Source organism: Bipolaris oryzae (genome assembly GCF_000523455.1).
Source record: "Bipolaris oryzae ATCC 44560 unplaced genomic scaffold scaffold_0, whole genome shotgun sequence".
Taxonomy (NCBI): Eukaryota; Fungi; Ascomycota; class Dothideomycetes; order Pleosporales; family Pleosporaceae; genus Bipolaris; species Bipolaris oryzae.
The window spans coordinates 354716-373172 of record NW_006911276.1 but is presented as its reverse complement, the minus strand read 5'-3'; the positions used below and the strand labels follow the sequence as shown (position 1 = coordinate 373172).

At 51.9% G+C, this 18457-nt stretch overlaps 11 protein-coding genes across 11 annotated transcripts; 6 read left to right on the top strand and 5 right to left on the bottom strand.

The window, feature by feature from the left end:
* Positions 1-283: 283 nt before the first annotated feature.
* Positions 284-2415, top strand: COCMIDRAFT_127 (uncharacterized protein; the record flags this gene model as incomplete). The annotated part of the gene is made up of 2 exons (XM_007683873.1): positions 284-577; positions 625-2415. The coding sequence occupies 2 exons, from the start codon at positions 284-286 to the stop codon at positions 2413-2415; spliced, it is 2085 nt and encodes a 694-aa protein (XP_007682063.1).
* Positions 2416-2545: 130 nt separating this feature from the next.
* Positions 2546-3058, bottom strand: COCMIDRAFT_79467 (uncharacterized protein; the record flags this gene model as incomplete). Its single annotated transcript, XM_007684035.1, has 2 exons — positions 2546-2721; positions 2863-3058. The coding sequence occupies 2 exons, from the start codon at positions 3056-3058 to the stop codon at positions 2546-2548; spliced, it is 372 nt and encodes a 123-aa protein (XP_007682225.1).
* Positions 3059-3290: 232 nt separating this feature from the next.
* COCMIDRAFT_79751 (uncharacterized protein) lies at positions 3291-4526 on the top strand (the record flags this gene model as incomplete). Its single annotated transcript, XM_007684034.1, has 2 exons — positions 3291-3352; positions 3458-4526. 2 exons carry the CDS (start codon positions 3291-3293, stop codon positions 4524-4526), a joined length of 1131 nt encoding a protein of 376 aa, XP_007682224.1.
* Positions 4527-5087: 561 nt separating this feature from the next.
* COCMIDRAFT_31461 (uncharacterized protein) lies at positions 5088-5861 on the bottom strand (the record flags this gene model as incomplete). Its single annotated transcript, XM_007683953.1, has 1 exon — positions 5088-5861. The coding sequence occupies one exon, from the start codon at positions 5859-5861 to the stop codon at positions 5088-5090; it is 774 nt and encodes a 257-aa protein (XP_007682143.1).
* A 1187-nt stretch (positions 5862-7048) lies between these two features.
* On the top strand, positions 7049-8618 carry COCMIDRAFT_123 (uncharacterized protein; the record flags this gene model as incomplete). The annotated part of the gene is made up of 2 exons (XM_007683872.1): positions 7049-7492; positions 7548-8618. The coding sequence occupies 2 exons, from the start codon at positions 7049-7051 to the stop codon at positions 8616-8618; spliced, it is 1515 nt and encodes a 504-aa protein (XP_007682062.1).
* A 1201-nt stretch (positions 8619-9819) lies between these two features.
* Positions 9820-10083, top strand: COCMIDRAFT_79556 (uncharacterized protein; the record flags this gene model as incomplete). Its single annotated transcript, XM_007684033.1, has 2 exons — positions 9820-9908; positions 9978-10083. The coding sequence occupies 2 exons, from the start codon at positions 9820-9822 to the stop codon at positions 10081-10083; spliced, it is 195 nt and encodes a 64-aa protein (XP_007682223.1).
* A 612-nt stretch (positions 10084-10695) lies between these two features.
* Positions 10696-11010, bottom strand: COCMIDRAFT_21305 (uncharacterized protein; the record flags this gene model as incomplete). The annotated part of the gene is made up of 1 exon (XM_007683910.1): positions 10696-11010. The coding sequence occupies one exon, from the start codon at positions 11008-11010 to the stop codon at positions 10696-10698; it is 315 nt and encodes a 104-aa protein (XP_007682100.1).
* Positions 11011-11152: 142 nt separating this feature from the next.
* On the top strand, positions 11153-11600 carry COCMIDRAFT_31458 (uncharacterized protein; the record flags this gene model as incomplete). Its single annotated transcript, XM_007683952.1, has 2 exons — positions 11153-11305; positions 11418-11600. The coding sequence occupies 2 exons, from the start codon at positions 11153-11155 to the stop codon at positions 11598-11600; spliced, it is 336 nt and encodes a 111-aa protein (XP_007682142.1).
* A 602-nt stretch (positions 11601-12202) lies between these two features.
* Positions 12203-14050, bottom strand: COCMIDRAFT_79277 (uncharacterized protein; the record flags this gene model as incomplete). The annotated part of the gene is made up of 1 exon (XM_007684032.1): positions 12203-14050. The coding sequence occupies one exon, from the start codon at positions 14048-14050 to the stop codon at positions 12203-12205; it is 1848 nt and encodes a 615-aa protein (XP_007682222.1).
* A 634-nt stretch (positions 14051-14684) lies between these two features.
* On the top strand, positions 14685-15562 carry COCMIDRAFT_21303 (uncharacterized protein; the record flags this gene model as incomplete). Its single annotated transcript, XM_007683909.1, has 2 exons — positions 14685-14803; positions 15052-15562. The coding sequence occupies 2 exons, from the start codon at positions 14685-14687 to the stop codon at positions 15560-15562; spliced, it is 630 nt and encodes a 209-aa protein (XP_007682099.1).
* A 792-nt stretch (positions 15563-16354) lies between these two features.
* COCMIDRAFT_31456 (uncharacterized protein) lies at positions 16355-17499 on the bottom strand (the record flags this gene model as incomplete). The annotated part of the gene is made up of 2 exons (XM_007683951.1): positions 16355-17286; positions 17337-17499. The coding sequence occupies 2 exons, from the start codon at positions 17497-17499 to the stop codon at positions 16355-16357; spliced, it is 1095 nt and encodes a 364-aa protein (XP_007682141.1).
* Between the last annotated feature and the right edge of the window lie 958 nt (positions 17500-18457).

Here is an 18457-nt window from a genome sequence, read left to right as displayed (position 1 = left end):
CGTTTTATGGGCGAGTAGGGTCAGAGGACCAGAAGCGTGATCCCCAGAACTTGAGGCCTGAATCCATGGGCTCTGACGCAAGTCTGGTCAGTAGTTGTATCAGCAGGATACAAGTGGGCGGCGATGTGTGCGGCTATCGTCGAGCGCCTCATCGACATGGGACTCATGCAGGTGACGCGCCGCGCTGGTACCTATCGATCTATCTATCGATAAGCTCGGCTGCACCTGCCCTGGGTTTGCCCGACATGACACCTTTCTAGGCAAAGGTCACAACCATTCATTCATGACGACAAGCTACTTCCACGACCGCGCTGCTCCAGCGTCCCAGAATGGCGTTTCTCCTTCGTCGCCGTCGGGGACGCCCGCTTCAAAGGGTGCGAATGCGCTAGCCAGCCGCATCACAAGTGTGCTCTCCGCTTCCTATGCAGATCTTGAGATTCGAGATGCCTTGGAAACTCTAGATGCACGTGGAGTACAAAACTCTGCAGAGACGCGTCGTCAACTGCGCCTTGATGTACAAAAAGAAGTCATACAGTGCAATGGCGAGATCATTAAGGACTTTGGTCAGGTTGCCGAGGTATGTCAGAACACAAGCACTAAAAGTAGTCTGCTAAACAATTTCAGCAATTGAAGCGTATCGGAACAGCAATCAGCAGTCTGAACAACTACTGCGCTGATATGCGTGGTCATATTGCGGCTGCAAACAAAGAGACTGACCCTGTCTTGGAAGAGGCCACCAGTCTCATAAGCCAGAAGAAACAGGTCGAATCCAAACAGCAAATGCTCAATGCATTCACTGCTCACTTCCTCATCACGGATGATGATGTAACTGTATTGACTTCTACCGCGGAGCCTGTCAACGAGGAATTCTTCCAGATTTTGACTCGTGTGAAAAAGATACATCATGACTGCCAGGTACTTCTCGGAACTGAAGATCAGCGACTGGGCCTGGAGGTGCTAGAAAGAAGCTCCAAACAACTCAACTCTGCTTTCCAGAAGCTTTATCGGTGGATCCAACGCGAATTCAAAACGCTAGATCTGGAGAACCCACAGATCAGCGCATCGGTCCGGCGATCTCTGCGTGTACTGGCTGAACGGCCTGCCCTGTTCCAAAGCTGTCTGGATTCGTTTGCTGAAGCTCGCGAGTCGATTCTGTCAGACGCCTTCCATGCAGCATTGACCGGTTCAACATCAGAAAACCACATAGCCACCAAGCCCATCGAGTTTTACGCTCACGATCCGCTGCGCTATGTGGGAGATATGCTTGCATGGGCTCACTCTACGACAGTATCTGAAAGAGAGGCACTCGAAAATCTTTTCATCTCGGATGGTGAAGAAATCAAGCGTTCCATCCAGGCTGGCTTGGAAAGTGAGCCTTGGCTACGAGGTGACCAAGATGCCGAGGTGTTTGACGGGCGAAAGGCTCTCAATCAACTTGTCAGCCGTGATCTTGCAGGTGTAGCTCGTTTGTTGAGACAGCGAACAGAACAAGTCATCCAAAGTCATGATGATGCGACCCTAGCATACAAAATTGCCAATCTGATTGGTTTCTACAAGGGAACGTTTGCAAAGCTGCTCGGGACCGATTCGGAAGTTCTGGATGTCTTTGACACATTAGAAGCTTCGGCGATGCGGCAATTCCGTGCGAACATGAGAGACTACGTCGCTAACGTACAAAGCGATCTTGCTGTGGCGCCAGCAGATCTCTCTCCTCCTGAATTCCTGGAAGAGGCATTGCAGATACTCAAAGTACTTGCGAAAAGTTACGACACATCACTCGCTGCAACGGATGATGATGGTCAGGGCTTCCAGGCTGTACTATCAGAAGCTCTCGATCCCTTCTTGAGCAGTTGTGAGAACCTACAGAAAGTCATGAAAGAGCCTGATAACTCCATCTTCGCCGTCAACTGCTTGTTTGCGGCCAAAGAAGTTCTCTCGCAATATGCTTTCACCAAGGAGCGAGTCAGCGACATAAAAGACACAATCCAAGAGACTGTAGCCAAATTAACAGACTACCAACATCAATACTTGGTCAACGAGTCTGGCCTAATTACTCTGCTTGAGGCGCTTGCATCAATCAGCGACTCTGCCGAAAGCCTCAAGACAGTGCCCCAGTTGGAAGCATTCAAAGCAGATGCACTAGTCTCTGCTAGTCAACAGCTGGATGAGTTCCTACCATCTGCCCTCATCGATGCAGCAGAAAACATCAAGCAGCTACGCAATAGAAAGATGATACAAGATATTACCGAAGAAGCTGCTGGCAAGTTCTGTGAGGATTTTGAGTTGGTAGAGGGCAAGATAATAGCTGCGGATGAGTTGATGGACGACGAGGAAGATGAAGATGAGGAGCCGAAACCTAGGTTGAGGGATTTGTTCCCTCGTACCAGCGGTGAAATACGGGTGCTGCTGAGCTAGAGAGCTATACATGTAGATTAGATATGGCCTCTCTGAAGATTATGCCTGTATTGAACATCATGAAATGTGCTGTGTTCGTCAAGGTGCGCCATAGTTTGGGTGTATTCACTACGGCTAGGCTGTATCGTATTTACTGTGGTTTCTTCTTCTCCCATTCCTCCGGCGTATGACACTTTGGTGTCCACGCATGTATCGCTGCGATTTCCTCCTTCAGCGTACTGTTGACTAGCCGGTGTCGTGCTAGAGTTGTCTTCTTGGCAAATTGTGGTGATACGATAATAGCCTCGTACATTTGTCCACATCCGCCTATTTGTAATATCAGCACAGTCCTGTGACTCAGAGAGCGTCTGAAAAGAAAAATATCCCGACACCAGACCCTGTCCGTTCAATTTTGCCCCTTTTTCTCTTTGCTTTCTTCCCTTAGTAAAAAATGGAATTTACACATACCACTCAAATCTTCAATCTCAACATGTATTGCACCGAGTCCGTCTTCCAGTTTCTTCTTGATTCCTTCCATGGTAACGCCGGAGGTAGCCTGCACGTTCGTGGCCTCCGCATCCGTTCTTGCACTCATCGCTCTGGTATTTTCTGAATCGATCGTAAGAGTGTCGAGTGTTTTGTAAAGTTTGTGTCGTGGATCCATGTGGTGATGATGTGATATTCCTCCAGTGTTCCTATCTTCGGATCTGATAAGATTGGGTATCCGAATCAGGAAAAGGCGCAGACCGCAAGCGGGGAGGGGCTGATGACGCATGTCGGCTACGGGTGCAGGGGTGATTGGCGCGTGCCTTTGTGATTGCGAAGTGTTGCTACTTTGAGTTTGCAATTGTTCCATTGAGGGCTGTATGTTTGTGTCCACGGCACGGCGATTCGCGATGAGTGCGACTACTACTTGTGCGCCATTCTCTCAGGCGGTTGTGAGAGCAATGCGGAAGTTGTAGGTTTACTCCCCCACAGGCTGAATATTGTTACTTTACATCTCGCAGCCAGAGAACCAAGCATATGTAAACTTGCTCTGGCAAAGTACTGATTGAAAATAAAGGTACCCGCGAGAGCTTGCAGACAACTCTTGGGACAATACCGGATTGCTACTCGAAGCACCGTTCATTGCGTCTCGCCGCCAGTCAAACACCGTACTTCTCACGATTGACCTCACCAAAGCCGTTGCCGACGAAGCTATTGCACTCAACTCCTCGATCATCATCGCATACCACCCTATCATATTCCGAGGCCTGAAGTCATTGACTCTTGCGGATACACAACAGCAATCACTATTGCGGCTAGCCAGTCATGGTATTAGTGTATACTGTCCACATACAGCGTTAGATGCAGCACCGGGAGGATTGGGAGATTGGCTAGCAGATATTGTTACAGGCACAAAGAATGTGGGTCAGTCTCCCGATGCGGGTGCTCAACCAGAGCCCTCAAATCCTACAGAGGAAAACAACGATGATCCCTTCATTGAGAAGAAACGGCCAACTTTTACCCTGAATCACCACCCGAGCCAGCGCACCCTCCAGTTTGGCAAGCTGCTCACTTCGACAGCCCCGGTTACTGCTCCACACAAACGAGAAGTCATTAAACCTCAGACGCCGGAAATCGCTTCACATCCCAACGCCGGCATGGGCCGCATTGTGAGATTCGACCAGGCCCAGCCCCTCCCCACCCTCCTCGATCGCATAGGCAAAGGGCTTAACAACCCCAAGGGTTTCCCAATTGCGATTCCCCAAGGCAAAACAATCTCCGACATGCAAATCAAAAGTGTAGGCATTTGCGCAGGCTCTGGCTCCAGCCTCCTCAGCGGCCTAGACGTCGACTTGCTCTTCACAGGCGAGCTAGACCATCACGCAGCGCTCGCGGCAATCGAGCAAGGAAGAGTAGTTATCAGCTTGTTCCATAGCAATTCTGAGCGCGGATTCCTCGCCGAGGTTATGAGCACGCAACTGGAAGATGCTGTAGACGAGGAGTGGAAAAAGGTTAGGGAAGAGTACAAGGAAAATAGCGAGTTTGAGGAGGCGCTGGCAGATGAAGGAGTCATTGTTGAGGTCAGCGAGGTAGATAGGGATCCGTATGGAATTGTGGTTTTGAGAGATGATGCGGAACAAGCATAGCGGCAATACAGTATTCGAACAGCATAGGCGATAGTTGGGGTTCTTAGGAGAGCCGAGTATGCTCAATGTTGCTCGCTAAACAAGCGTATAGATCCTGGGTCGTCCCACACATTAGCCGACCGGTGAAAACTACATTGCTTATGCTTCGAACATGGGGTGAAAATGGTAAAACATGGGGTGAAAATGGTAAAACATGGGGATATAAATTTAACAAAAACCAATTTTTCCATCGAAACTCAAAACCGAAGCGCATTCAGCGTTTTCGCAAACATCCTCCGTGGCGCAATTGGCTAGCGCGTCTGACTGTTACAGTAGTAGCTTATCAGGAGGTTGAAAGTTCGAGCCTTTCCGGGGGAGTTTCGTTTTTTGCCCTTATCACTACTTACCAATCTTTTTTTTGGTTGCAGCACTCTCTCTACCTGGATTATTACAATTCACTTTTTCCCTTCTCTTTGTGCCCAAATTTCATTTCAATTATTCAAACTAATAAGCAATACATCACATTTACAAACTTGGTTTGGGGGGGATACTTGGCCGCCGTTCCGACATTGAAAAAAAAAGTCAACATTGTGCATCTACTTTGATAATAACACACTGTTTCGATATCGTATCGTACAAGCCAAAGTCGCTCACTGTCCTCAAACAAATCTCCTCCCACCTCGCTTTCACCGTAACCATATTCGTCCCTGAGGCAGCATTGTCAATATGTCTCACACCGACCTCTGGGTTATTCCCCGGCGACGCCTGTTCCGGGCCCAACGACGGCATTACCCTGGCTAGGAGACTGCGACGGGAAAACCGCTGTGGTGGTAGGATTTGCGCACTTGCAGCACCACCAGCAGCATTGGGAGGAGAAAGAGTGGTATCTCGGTAGCTAGATGGAGCCGTGGGCATAGGGGTAGAATGCGGATTCAACCGTGAAGTCAGGATTGTTTCGAGCTCGTGGAGGACGGGTGGTAGGTTCCAGAATTCTGTGCTGTTTATGGGGCCGGATAGGTGGATGAGGTGGGGAGGCGAGGTGTCGGAGGCGAAGCCGAGAACTTGAATGGAGGTGGAGGAGTCTGGGGAGGAAGGGGAGTCCTGGAGGAAAGCAGAGGAGTAGGCGTTTGCTTTTGTGGGCGCGAGGGATGTGTCTGAGGGGAGGAGGGCGAGGGTTGTGGTTACCATGGCGTAGGTGATGCGTTGGTGGATGAGGGGGAGGATGTGGGTGTCGATTACGGACTCGATGTGTTGGGTGCGTGTGATGTTTAGTTGGTCGAGGATTGATGGTGATACGGAGGAGGCATGGGGTGAGTATGGTGGTGGTGGTGCTGCATTGTTGTGTTTCTCTGACATCTTTCCAAGAGTGATAGAAAGCTCCAATGTGTGAGGTGCAGAGACCGCCAGCCTGGCGGAGAACGTCGTATAATTGGTGATGGTGTAACAGCCTTGTGTTCACGAACAAGAAGTTGCTAAGGCTACTCTGTTGTACGATAGTTCGATGGCAAACCCCAGAAGAACGGCTACTAGACTTCTACGGATCACGGCAAGCCACCGACCCAAAGCAGACACGATAATCTGCCCTGTCTCCGCCTCATAACTGAGGTCTTCCAGCTAGCGCCAAGCATCGCCACAATCATTGTCTCGTCATGCCTAACTTTGTGGTGGCCACAGGATGCCTTAAACCTACACGGGTAAGCGAATCAGACATCTTTCAATCTTGGATACCCGAGGCACCCGGTCCGACCCATCTTGGCCAACCAAACTCCATGTCTGACCGAGTAGAAGGATGGAGTCAGGCAAACACGCTGTTGTCAATCCTTTTTACACAGTAAAAAAAAGCTGTATCCATGCCTGAGACAAATGCAGAGATATGCTTCTCGCATTCCAATGCGTCAAACGACCGAGCAAACGCCCGAAAAAATCATGAGATTTATACTGCAAACTTGAACGCTTTAGGTCACCGGGAGGTAAGAACGAACCTTTTAGAGAGAGGGCCCGTACACCCAGTCAGGCTTCCGACATAGGTCACATGTTGTGGCTGTGCATAAGGCAGAATCGCGTTATGTGCGCATAGTACCCCGGTCCCTACTAGGCTCAGAGCTGGTCTGTGCATTTCTCTGACCACTTTCGTCCAATGTGTTCACCGAGCTGCGCACTTGGACGTGCCGTGTTTTGCGGTAGAAGTACTTGTGGAAGCGTATCATAGCCAGGCTGAAGGTGTATAAAGGTATATAGCTTTGCTGTTCTAGGATGGTTCACTAATAGCAAATCCACCATCGTTTCCGCTTCAAGATTTGGTAATACGGTACGATATATTTTGTTCTGTGTGGAATAGTCGAATACCTTCGGTTGGTATAAATATATACCCATTCGACCCTTTTGCCTCGTATATCTTTCCAAGCCTAGCATTCACACATCCTGTCATCCTACATCCCGATTCTGCTCGATTGATACACAACCGACTCCATCGATCAAGCATCGATCGCTAGCATACATCGCCTTGATCAATCTCAATCCATCCAGACAAAACATCAGCCACAATGTGGTACCACGTTGCAGAGCCGAATTCCTACCTCGTAATCACGGGAGTAGGAATTGAAAAGGTTCTAATCAAGAAAAAGGCATTCATCTACCCTCTGCAAAAAGTCTCCAAAATCTCGATCACACCGTTCGACTTTTCCATGTCGCTGCAGGCTATGACGATCGAGAAGCTGAAATTCTCCTTACCAGCAGTCTTCACAATCGGTCCTGCGGATAACCCAGAAGCTTTGGAAAAGTATGCTGTTTTGCTTACAGGCGAAAGTGATGGCAGACCAACACAAACTGCATCAAAGGGAGTGGTTGCGGTAGCTGAGGGACGCAGCCATGTCCAGGATATTGTCAAGGGAATCATTGAAGGTGAGACAAGATCAATTGTTTCCACGATGACCATGGAGGAGCTGTTCCGCGAGCGCAGAATCTTCAAGGAAAAGGTCATTCAACAGGTAATGCTCACCTTTTCGCTGTTCAAATCAGTCACATACTTACCAGTGTTTCAAGGTGCAATCTGAGCTCGACCAGTTCGGTCTCTGCATCTACAATGCAAACGTCAAGGAACTACAAGACACGCCAGGGTCAGAGTACTTTGCTTTTCTCTCACGCAAGGCACACGAGGGTGCTCTGAATCAAGCAAAGGTCGACGTTGCCCACGCCCGCATGCAGGGTGAGGTTGGCGAGGCTGAAAAGCAGGGCAAGACCAAGCAGGAAGTGGCCAAGATCCACGCCCAAACTGCTGTCCTAGAAACCGAGCGCAAGGCCGAAAAGGCTACGGCAGATGCGAAGTTTACCGACAAGGAGATTGAGATTAGCAGGGACCTTAACGTAGCCAGGATCAACGCTAAGCGCGAAGCTGAACGCCGCGATGCAGAGCTTCAAATGGAAGTCGAGAAGAAGAGGGCACTCATGGAGCTTGAGCGTCTCCGAGCTACCAAGGTCGTTCAGGCGAAGATTGAGAAGGAGTCTTCGCAACAAAAGGCTGATGGAGAACTCTATGCACAAGAAAAGGCCGCAGAGGGCAAAAAGTATAGCGAGCAAGCCGAAGCGGAGGCGGTCGCCTTCCGTCGCCTGCGTGATGCAGAGTCGAACTTCCAAGCCAAGGAGCGCGAGGCAGAAGCCAACTTCATCGTCTCTAAACGAGCCGCAGAGGCTGAATACTATGCCCGGGAGCGCCATGCTCAAGCTGAGCTCATCACGCAGCAACGCCAAGCAGAAGGTCTATCCGCAATGGCAAAGGCCTACGGCGACATGGCCAATGTTCTGGGTGGACCTCAAGGCCTAATGCAGTACCTCATGATCACCAACGGCACCTACGAGAAGCTGGCTCTAGCAAACGGCCAAGCCATCAGGGGTCTGCAGCCTAAGATCAATGTCTGGAACACTGGAAACCAAGGGGGTGAGGGCATGGCTGATCCTGCAGCTCCGATCCGCAATCTTTTCCAGAGTCTGCCTCCTCTGCTTAGCACCATCCACGATCAGACTGGTATGGCGCCGCCCACCTGGCTGGCTCAGATGCCGCAGAACGGTGATATGAGCAAGATGCATTTGAGGAACGGCAGTGATGTTTCCTCATAGAAGGCGGGAAGAGGTGATCTTGACCCTCCTAGAGGTTCAAACGGAAGGACGGTGTTCGATCCAGTAAAGACTGAGGAACGAGCGTACGGGCTATCATGTGTTGTACGATTGGTTTTCATACCCCATAATTAACTGTGTATGTAGCTAGGCGTTGGAGGATTTGTTGTTATACCACCTAGATTGATTTTTCTCATGGAGTATGGCTTTAGCGGTACTACATCAAATCGATTATGTAGAGTAATGAGAAAAACGACTTAGCTTGCATTCATATCCACTGTGGGTACTATAAGGTGCAGCCGCATAGCCGATGCTGATCAAGGTGCGGCAACGGATGGAAATGGTCCCTCTGATTCCGTGGTCGTCAAATTATTGTTTAACCATTTCACACCGTTTCTGATGTCCTCGTGCGTGTTTGATGACGAATCCCTTTAAGCGAGTTGGGTTGGCCAGGTGCTATTCCAACGGGACTCTTGTGGACAAGCCTTGCATTGGTTCGGTGTAGCGGCATACTCGGATCGACTCGAAAGAGGTTTTCTCAAAAGAATTGCGAAGTTCAACGATGGGCAATCAGAGATTATACTTGCTGCTTTGCTAAACGGTAACCAGCATGGCAAGACTATGTTGTGCCACATTGGGTTCAGGGGAGGATTATTAACGATCGTCCGTGAAGGCCCGATATCAGAGTGCGTTGATCATCGCTACTGCGAACACAAATCGCGTACCGTTTTCTGTCAATTGAGAGCCGAGGGGTAAAGCTCTCCGAACTCCGCGGTTTGAAGTGATGCTTTATTGACCGAAACTAGAAAAGTCAGGGGGCAAAGTGATAAGGTGAAAAGCAAACAATGGAATATATCGAATTGTAACCTGAGGGGTTAGGGGGAGCTTAACGAGGTTGGATGATCGACTGTTAAGAAAGCAGATGCAATAGTGTAAGGACCACCCTTGGACAAGAAAGTATGTAGGCCGTGGTGACGAACAAAACAAGATGCATGCACAGCCATCCTTGACCAGGAAGCAGGATACAAAGCATGTTGCAAAGTCTAGTCAAGCCTTCAATACTCCCAACTCTGGACGGAGGGGTTTAGGGTGTGCCACAGTTGCCATAGTTATATTGGCACAGACCGACAGATAGGCCTCCGTCCAACCTTCCGCATTCGCATCTCCAGGCACCGGCACCGGGAAGAGGGGGGTGGGGCCCAACATGCCTCAAGTTGAAACTTTCCATGGATCCAGCGTTCAAGTGGCGTCAGAAGCATGCGAAATGGTGTCGCGAGGCCACGAATGGACACAGTAAGCCGGGGGCGTGAAACCAGTGGGAAGTGGTGGAGAAGGGAGGGTGGCTTGCTAATCAATCGACAGAAGGAAAGGGCCAATTAGTCCGACGGTGGTTGATGGCATAAGCCCAGCCGCACCATTGCAAGGTGAAGGACGCGAGTCGGCAAATCGCCATGGAAACGAAGAGTGATATGGTGTCACCAAGCGCTGCAGCCACGAGCGGATACGAGGCCCTCAGCAGTCCTCAGTCGTGCCCGCAGCCGGAAATGCCGTCTTGATGTTGTGGTGGCCCCCAACTAGTGCAATGCAAAGAGACAAAGAGTAACCAGGTTGCTGCAGAGCACACTAGGCGGCTTCCCCTCGTTGCCACCAGCCCAGGGCTATACCGCTTTGGGCGAGAGAATTGCACATCGCGACGCGTCCCGACGCGTCTTGACGTGAATTTTGACGCACCACCAGACGAGACAAAGAACCACACAGCTTGACTCTTATTACTCACACCATGCCCTCTCCACACACACCACACACGCACACGGCACGGCTAAGGCGAGGGGGCGGCTGGTGGTTACAAGCCATCCTTGGCTACTGCCAGCCATGCAACGAATCCATCCTCTGCGCACTACTTATTTGATTTCCATTGATATTGACAATGAATATCTTTTTTCTGTCCTGTGCCAAAAGATATATGGCACCCAAAAAGGCCGATCTTCTTTTCTCCTCTCTCCCTCTCTCTATTTCTCGTCTCCAGCGCTCTAACTGGCGGCCGCCGGTCAGCTACGGCCACCACCCCGAGCAAACAACGTTAGGCCTCGGCGGAATGCCTAGACGGACTGATCCGTGCGGTTGCTCGCCAGAGCTTCAGCTTTTGCGGTTTGCTCATTGTGGCCTGGTGCATCCACTCTTTGCTGCATGCTTTTATCTCTTTTTTCTTTTCTCCTCCCGCTTGCCTCCCCGCCTGCCAAATTTCTTTCCGAATGACGTCCGCCCCTGGCTGCAAATCGTATATACTCATGTATGTATAGCATGTCCGTCCGGCTGACTGCAGGGCCGGCTGCAGATAAGAGGGTGTGTAGACATGCACGAGTTTTTCTCGTCTTTGTTTGTTTTCAAGAGCCATTGTTGCCCTTGTGCTGTAAACATCAACCCTGTATTGGCAAGGTCACTCCTCCTAGCGAGTCTCAGCACATGCTTCCCCGGCGCTTGGCTCATTAGGTTCCAAGTCTGTGTGCGCCTGTGTGTGTGTGTGCCTGTACTCGTTCATGTGTGTGCGTACGAGTGTGTGTGCCTGGTCATTCATGGGTCATGGGGGCTGTTTTCGGCACAGACATGATGACGCCTGTGCTCAACACCCACGTTACGGAACTACTTTACGGCACGGCGTTGCGGAGCTCACTGCACCAAGAGGGGCTCATGTGGAACGCACCATCACCTCTCGCTCTTTTCCACTCCAGCGAAGCTCGATCGAGTCAAATCCATTCCATTCATTCATTCAATCAATCATTATTACAAGCTTGTCTGCCTCAGACTCGTCATCATTCGGGACCAGCTAATCTATCAGAGTGCACAGGCTTTTCCTCGTCCCCATTCTCATCCTCGTCCAAGCCCGCACCACCCGTCCAGCCGATCCCTTCCTCCGCATCGAAGCAGAGTTTGCTCAAAGAAAGAGACATTAGGTATGAGTCCTTCACGCTTCGAGACAATCGTTGAGATTCGTGAAGACTGCATACCCCTTCACGCCCATATCCCGTCGATTCATCATAACCTTCATCATGACCGTCGTGACAAGGTGGAGAACAAAAAAACACAAACACAAGGAAATAAGGCACCACATCGTCTAGTGGGCCAAAAATGAGTGGAGGCTTGAGTCAAGACAAGATGACCAAGTATACAAAAGAGATGGTTGAGGACAGAGGCAGGCTATTGACCTGCCTCATTGCCCAAATCGGGTCAGGGTCTTTCTGGTCACCATGGAACTCCATGTTGCATGCCACCATGACTTCCTAGCACCCTGCCCTCGTATTACGGAAGTGAATTGAAAACACTTTCAGCCGCATCATCATGTCAAAGTCGTAAGCCCGGTAAACGCAACCAGGGGCGTCATCGCCATCAGTACAATGTCGGCGACCGAGAGTGTACGGTTTGGTATAAACAAAACATAGGAAATGCTTTTCAAAATAAGCAGGCTCGCCGTCCTGAGCAAATTGGCAAGTATATGCTGCCACAGCACAAGAGGCTGACCGTCGTAACGCCAATGATGCAGTCGTTGTGCTTGACCGCACTAACAAACTGGAAGAAATCGTCGTCGAACCCTACGACCGCTGTAGGCGGGTAGCATCGCTGGACATACCAGCAAACCTTTGCTCAAACGATGCGGGAGCTTCGAAGCTGTGCGACATAGTCGGTCGAGGGAACATGTTGTTTGACCGGCTGACAAATGGTGAGCCTAGGCGAGCAGTAGACTGACCGAGCACATCATTTGCTACCGCCGGTGAGCGTGGGCTCGGCAGGGTAGAACGAGAGTCTGCAAATGGGTTGAAGCCCGAAGGGTCGTTGGCTAGAGGAAGGCGTCGTGCTCCTTCCGTCATGTCGCCCAGACTGAAGCCACGATTCCTGACACCACGGTGGCTCGATTCTGCTGGAGCTCCAAAAATCTCGTTGACGAAGCTCTCTCCTCGGTTACGCACCCTCCCCTCAAAGCTGTTGTGAAGAGCACGACGCTTAAACACTTTAGACTTTGGTCGCGGTGCGTGTAGCTGGAAAGGAGAGCCTAGACGTGGTGGCTGAGACGTCGACGATGCATGCCAAGTACGTGCAGTATTCTGGCTCATGCTGAGCTTGTTGGCCTCGAGCTTTGCATGGAAGGGGGAGCCTAGTGCAGTGCCTAGCCCAAGGCCGAGGCCGATGTGGAGCGACTGCGACTTCTGATGAGCAGAAGATCGCGCACTTGACCATGTCCTCGCGGTCGGTCGTGGTGTAATATCTTTGGTGAGTTGTGACAGCGGGTTGCCCAACTGCATTGATGCAGCAGTACTGGTCGCTAGCGAGAGGTTCATGTCACGGGTCGAGAAGGTCGTGGATCCCTGAGAGAAGGGCGAAGACAAAGGTTGTTGCGGCACCGAAGACGACGATGATTGCGACGGTTGCGACGGCGGTTCCTCTGGAGGTGGGGAGGATTGAAGCGGTGAGGGTGACCGATGGAGGAGACGCTGGTAGTGTGCAGACAAGGTGGGTTTCTGTTTGGCCAAATCTCGCAGGCGCTTTCGACATTGCTTCTCGGTAGGGTACCGCACGAAGGACTTGCCACTCTTTTGAGTCTGTATACGGAGTCCGCCAACGCGGGCCTGCCTTGGACCTTTCCAAGTCTTTCGAGCCATCCTGGCCACGCGGTGGCATACACCATTCGGTGGCGTAGTGCTTGGAAGAGCTTTGAAGGGCGTCACTGTGGGGTCCTGCAGATAATTCATGTAAGTCATCCACAGGTGGTAGTCCATTTCTTCTGTGAAATTGGCCCTTAGCTTCAGCTTCTTGGCAGAGCGTGTTGGCTGTTGGTTCATCAATGGCGAGACCGGGCGTTGAATTTGCGGTAGTGGCGGGCAGAAGGAGAATGGGTCAGACGATTCATCTTCTGGGCTTGTGCAGCTGCCGCTTCTTGACATGAAAGATCCGATGCTGTCGCAAGACGAAAGAGACGAATCGGAGAAGCCGGATGATGAGGTGGGTCTGCTAGAGGTCTCACTCTGGCTGATGTGTGGAACGTCCGACCAGTCTTGGGGTCCTTCGTAGTGGCTGATGGTTCTCACTTGGTGAGCAGGAGTCTTTGGCGGAGAGATCATACGAGTATAGCTAAAGCCTGGAGACAGAAAGGCGTCGTCTTGAGACAGAGAGTAGGATGGCAGCTCACTCGGGGTTTCCGACATGATTTCCGGCGCCTCAATAGTAGGGATGGGTTGTTGATGCATGACTGCGTCCATGTCGTCGGGGTTCATGACCATGGTGGCACGGCGGCGGCGGACCTTGAGGACTTGGCGGGGAGGAGGCGGCGGTTGCAGTTGCTCTGGTTGCGGCTCTGGCTCTGGTGTTTGTGGAGCAGGGCCGTCACGGTAGTGGAACATGAAGTTCCTTGGTAAGGTGGTGGAAACGGAGCGTTCAGACTCCATGGTTGCTGATGTATCACAGAAATAGGAGACGAGCCACTGTTTCGAAACGCTGTCGGGTTTAACCTGGATGGGAGGGTCCAAGTGGTCAGTCTCAGCAACGCCGTCAGGTCTGGACAGTGCACGCGCGACGAGCGGTCAATGCATACAATGGCAAGGTGGTTCGTACAGTGGTGAGAAGGGTTCGCTGGTTGTTTGGCTGGGCTCGAACAGGTGTTTGGAATACTGCAAACGCGACTGTGCGGCTGCAGGGTGGTTACACGTGCGAGCAGGACAGCTGCGACTTTAATATGAGAGGGTACAACTATCGCAACGACACGCGATTTCGGACGCGCGGATCACTGGCGTTGTTGCAATGGCGGAAGGGCTTGCGGATAAGAAGATGGGCGACAAGCTCCGTGTGCAAAGGCGCGTAGCTGGCCGTTGCGAGGGGTGCTGAGGCGCGATGTCGATAGCGCGAGGAACAAAAGCAAAAGACAAAGCGCAAAAGTCTCAACAGGAGGTGGAAGACGCGTCGAGTGTGGCGAGGGGTGGCGGTGGAGGTGGAGGATGCTGGCGATGGGGGCAAGAGTCGTGAGTCGCGGTGAGGAGAGCGGTTCCGTGGGCGGAAGCGAAGTGGGCGCTTTACTGGGCGTCCATGGGGGCGCGCAAAACGAAAGACGGGAGTAGAAGAAGAGGCAAGGAAACAGTCGTCAAGCAGGCGCCTGGTCTCGGGGCCGACGAGCGTGCGGCTGGCGAGATCGGCTCGGAATTATCGTGAGGTCGTGAAGTGTGAAGGTGATGGTTGGGGGTCGCAAATTCAAGTCGGGTGACCCGTGGACGGCTGTTGGCCGCTAGTGCCAGGACAGGAGCACGGGCTATGGCCAAGATCGTCGATATCAGCCCTCGGGACGCGCCCATCGAAAAACCAAGCACACGACGACTACCGGCTTGTTGTTGCAACGGCCTTGAACGAGTCCGGGGCGGCTGGTTTGCATCCTCGCGAACAACACCGTGTTCTGCAGCTGTCTTCGGCCACGTCGAGCTGCTGCTGGTGCTGCCAGCGCTGCAGACGACCACATAGCGAAACTGACGCGCTCCAACGCGCTCTATGCGAACGCTAAGCCCGATACGACACCGGATGGCCCGTGCCTGCTTACCGCAGCGGTGGCCCTCTTTTTCGACGGCCCCTGCATACCTACGGATACTCAACCTGTGTTTTTCTGCAAAGCACCAATGCCTGTCACGACTTTTCCACCTCGTCCACTCTCCGGCTGCCATTGCTGTCGATATTGCGCGACCAGCCTCGCCGACTCCACAGTGCTGATTTACCCCTCGCATCTGGACTCTCCGCACCCACTGCAGCCGCCGCACCGTGGGCCACAGCCAACAGCACGCCGCCAGAAGATGCCAGCGCTGCACAGCACAGATGCATTCGCAAGCTGGAGTACCCCAATTCGCTGTCAGTCTGGAGGCCGTGCTCCGCTGTGGGGCATCGCGGACGGCACACACATCAACTCTGCAAATGCTGCATGACTCGTCTAAGCTGGTCCTTTTTGTCTTTTTGTCTCCGTCTGTGGGCTGGTGATCGGTGGCACGCGCTTCTCGCTTCAACACATCAACTATCTATCGCTATCGTGCCTGGCCTCGTTGCCCATTCTTGGTCGTCCGCGGCCTTCGTCGAGGTCGACGTTGGCAAGCGAGACCCCTATTCTGGCCCATCTGCAAGTCAGACTGGAGTTCCCAAACGTTTTTTCCTTGCATCCCGCGCTTGGCTGCGAAAGCGGTCTGGCTCGCGGCATCTTATCACACACCAATAACCAGAGGCGCACGTGTCTCGCCTAATGCGTACATGTTGTGATCCAGGTCGTCTCCCCTCAATGCGTCATTGGTTGCCGTTTCTCTTGCAATTACTATCCTAAGTTTGCAGAGGGTCAAAAAGTGGGCTCAACACAACACGAGGTCCGAATTGCCGCCCATTATGGAAGCTCCACGTGTGTTGTTCCAAACCCACAAAGTCTTCAATAGTCAACGTGCGGGGGCGACATGCACTCCACCACATTTACAAGCTTACGGCTTCATTTCATCACAAGTATCGATTAATTGCATGTCAGCGCCTCGATTTGGACAAGACTGCCATGTCACGCATATGCCAAGTCACTTCACATGGTACCAAAACATTGAAAAATAATGCCCTGCTGAAGATGTATTCGCGTCATCTTACGCGTGACTAAGTCTATTGTCATAAAAAGTGTTCCATATCCGGTTCATCATCTCGCCTTTGTTGTTATACTACACACCACATCTGCTCAAATGGCCTTACTTCGCTTACAATCCAAGAGCAGTGTTGAAGGCAGTCGCAGCCGCCTGGCCCTCAAGCCCATTAGCGGCAGATGCTGCAGCATCGCAGGTACTGACAGCTGAGGCGCTCGCATCGCACTTATTGGCAAGCTGGGAGCAGATGAAGTTGGAGATGATTGCAATCTTCTGGGCCGAGCCATGGTTAAAGGTACTCAGATCCGAAGGCTCGAAAGCATCCTCTTTGCGACCATCAGATGGAAGGCCGAAGACAATCGTAGGGTCGCAGTTGCCAAAGTCTGCGCTGGCCTTGCTGCTAACAGCGTCATCTTTGGCAGCAGCAGCGCCATCTTGAGCGGCAGCAGCATTATCTTGGGCGGCAGCAGCATGGCCTGCACTGGCAGCAGCTTCATTTCCGCAGCTAACAGCCTGCTCTTCCGCAGCTTTGTTGTCGGCTGCGGCTCCCTTTGCAGCTCCCTTTGCAGCTCCATTGGCAGCTCCGTTAGCAGCTCCCTTAACATCAGCGACCGCAGCAGCGATCTCAGCCTCACTGAGGTCGTCAACACGAAGCCCAAGGGTGTTGATACATCCGGCATCATCAGTCGCGTCATCACAAGTGTTTCCAGCTCCGGTAGGGTCACCAATCTCGCCAGGGGCAAATGTGGAAGCCTCATTTGCCAGCGATGGGTCGCCACCAATGGAAGCAATCTGGCGTGCAAGTTCTTCAGCAATTTGCTTGTTGAGCGCTTGTGCACCATCAGCAGCAGGGTCCTGGTGCTGCTGGAGTGCAGCAATTTCAGGGTTGACTGCCTGAATTGATTCGCATGGAACCGACTTCAGGCCGACAGAGCCAGTGTTGCGCTCCAAGGCACGGAATATAAGTGCCATAGTCATACCCTCCACGTCACCAGCCTCTTTGGCGTTGGTAAAGGCCTGGTCGGCTACGGCTAGCTGAAGGCAGTCTAGAAATGATTAGCTTCACTGCACTGGTACTGATGATGAAATAACTTACCAGCATCAGCAATGTCTCCAGCTCCCTCTGCTGCTGCCGCCGCTCCGAGTAGAGCAAAAACAGGGTCCTGAATTTTGGCGGGGTTGTTCTGCTGCAATATGGTGTTGACAGCGAGATTGACGTTGCGATGAGAGTGCTCCTGGGGAACCTCACGCTTCGTCATGACAGCAGTTGGGCGTGCAGTCGCAGCGCTGGCAAGGGCAAGGGCAATAATAGTGTTCTTCATGGTGAATATGGGACACTGATTTGTCTTGTTCGTAGTCGTCAAAGTGAATAAGGGGTTTTAAAGGAGGGTATATAGCGAAAGTGGACCGGCCTATCGATTCTCCAGGAACGATGAAACGAAGAAAAAAGAGTGAATACTTTGAAAAGCTACGAGCGAAGGAATCTTTAGAGCTGGGCTGTTGAATGTCTTCCAGGCAGCATGAGGCAGGATAACTTATATACAGCATATATCACGGTGGAGTACTCCGTCTGGCACCTGTCAAGCAAGTCTCCGTAGCAAAAGCCGCCGGCCTTGCCTGTGCACAGAGTCAAGAACGCATGATGGCGCCCCCTGGACGAGGGTCCAAGCAACGTCAAGTGCTGTTGCTGTGGAGCCTCACGATGGTGGTGAGGAGCCGCTAACCTCGTGAGCAACGGAGCCATAGTCCTGAATATGTGTGATTGGCTAGTTTCTGCCAATAAGTGGGTATTTGGGGTGAGACATGGGCAATGATTGGAGACACCCCTTGCTTCACCACACCTTTTATCAGCCTCGCTGGCCGGACGTAGTGTTGAATGCATACCGAAGGATCGCGCGTAGAAGAAGAACTTCTTTATCCATGTCGCGGGTTCGCTTCAGCTCGATATCGTGCGCTTCGCCTAGAGGAAGCGCGCGTTCCAGAGAGAATAAGAGGACAGTATTGTCCTGTCAAATCTTTTCGATGTAACATGACGTTGTATACCAACTATAAAGCGAGTGTTGTTCTCTTTGGCGTCTGTCCCAGGTCATGCCGCGCGCGTATTGCATACAGACAACTCGACGTCATTCTACCAAGCACAAAAATGGATTTTTGATCGCCAGATATTATCCAGGACTTGCCCGGAAGTTCCACAGAAACCGGTGTTGTGATACCTGG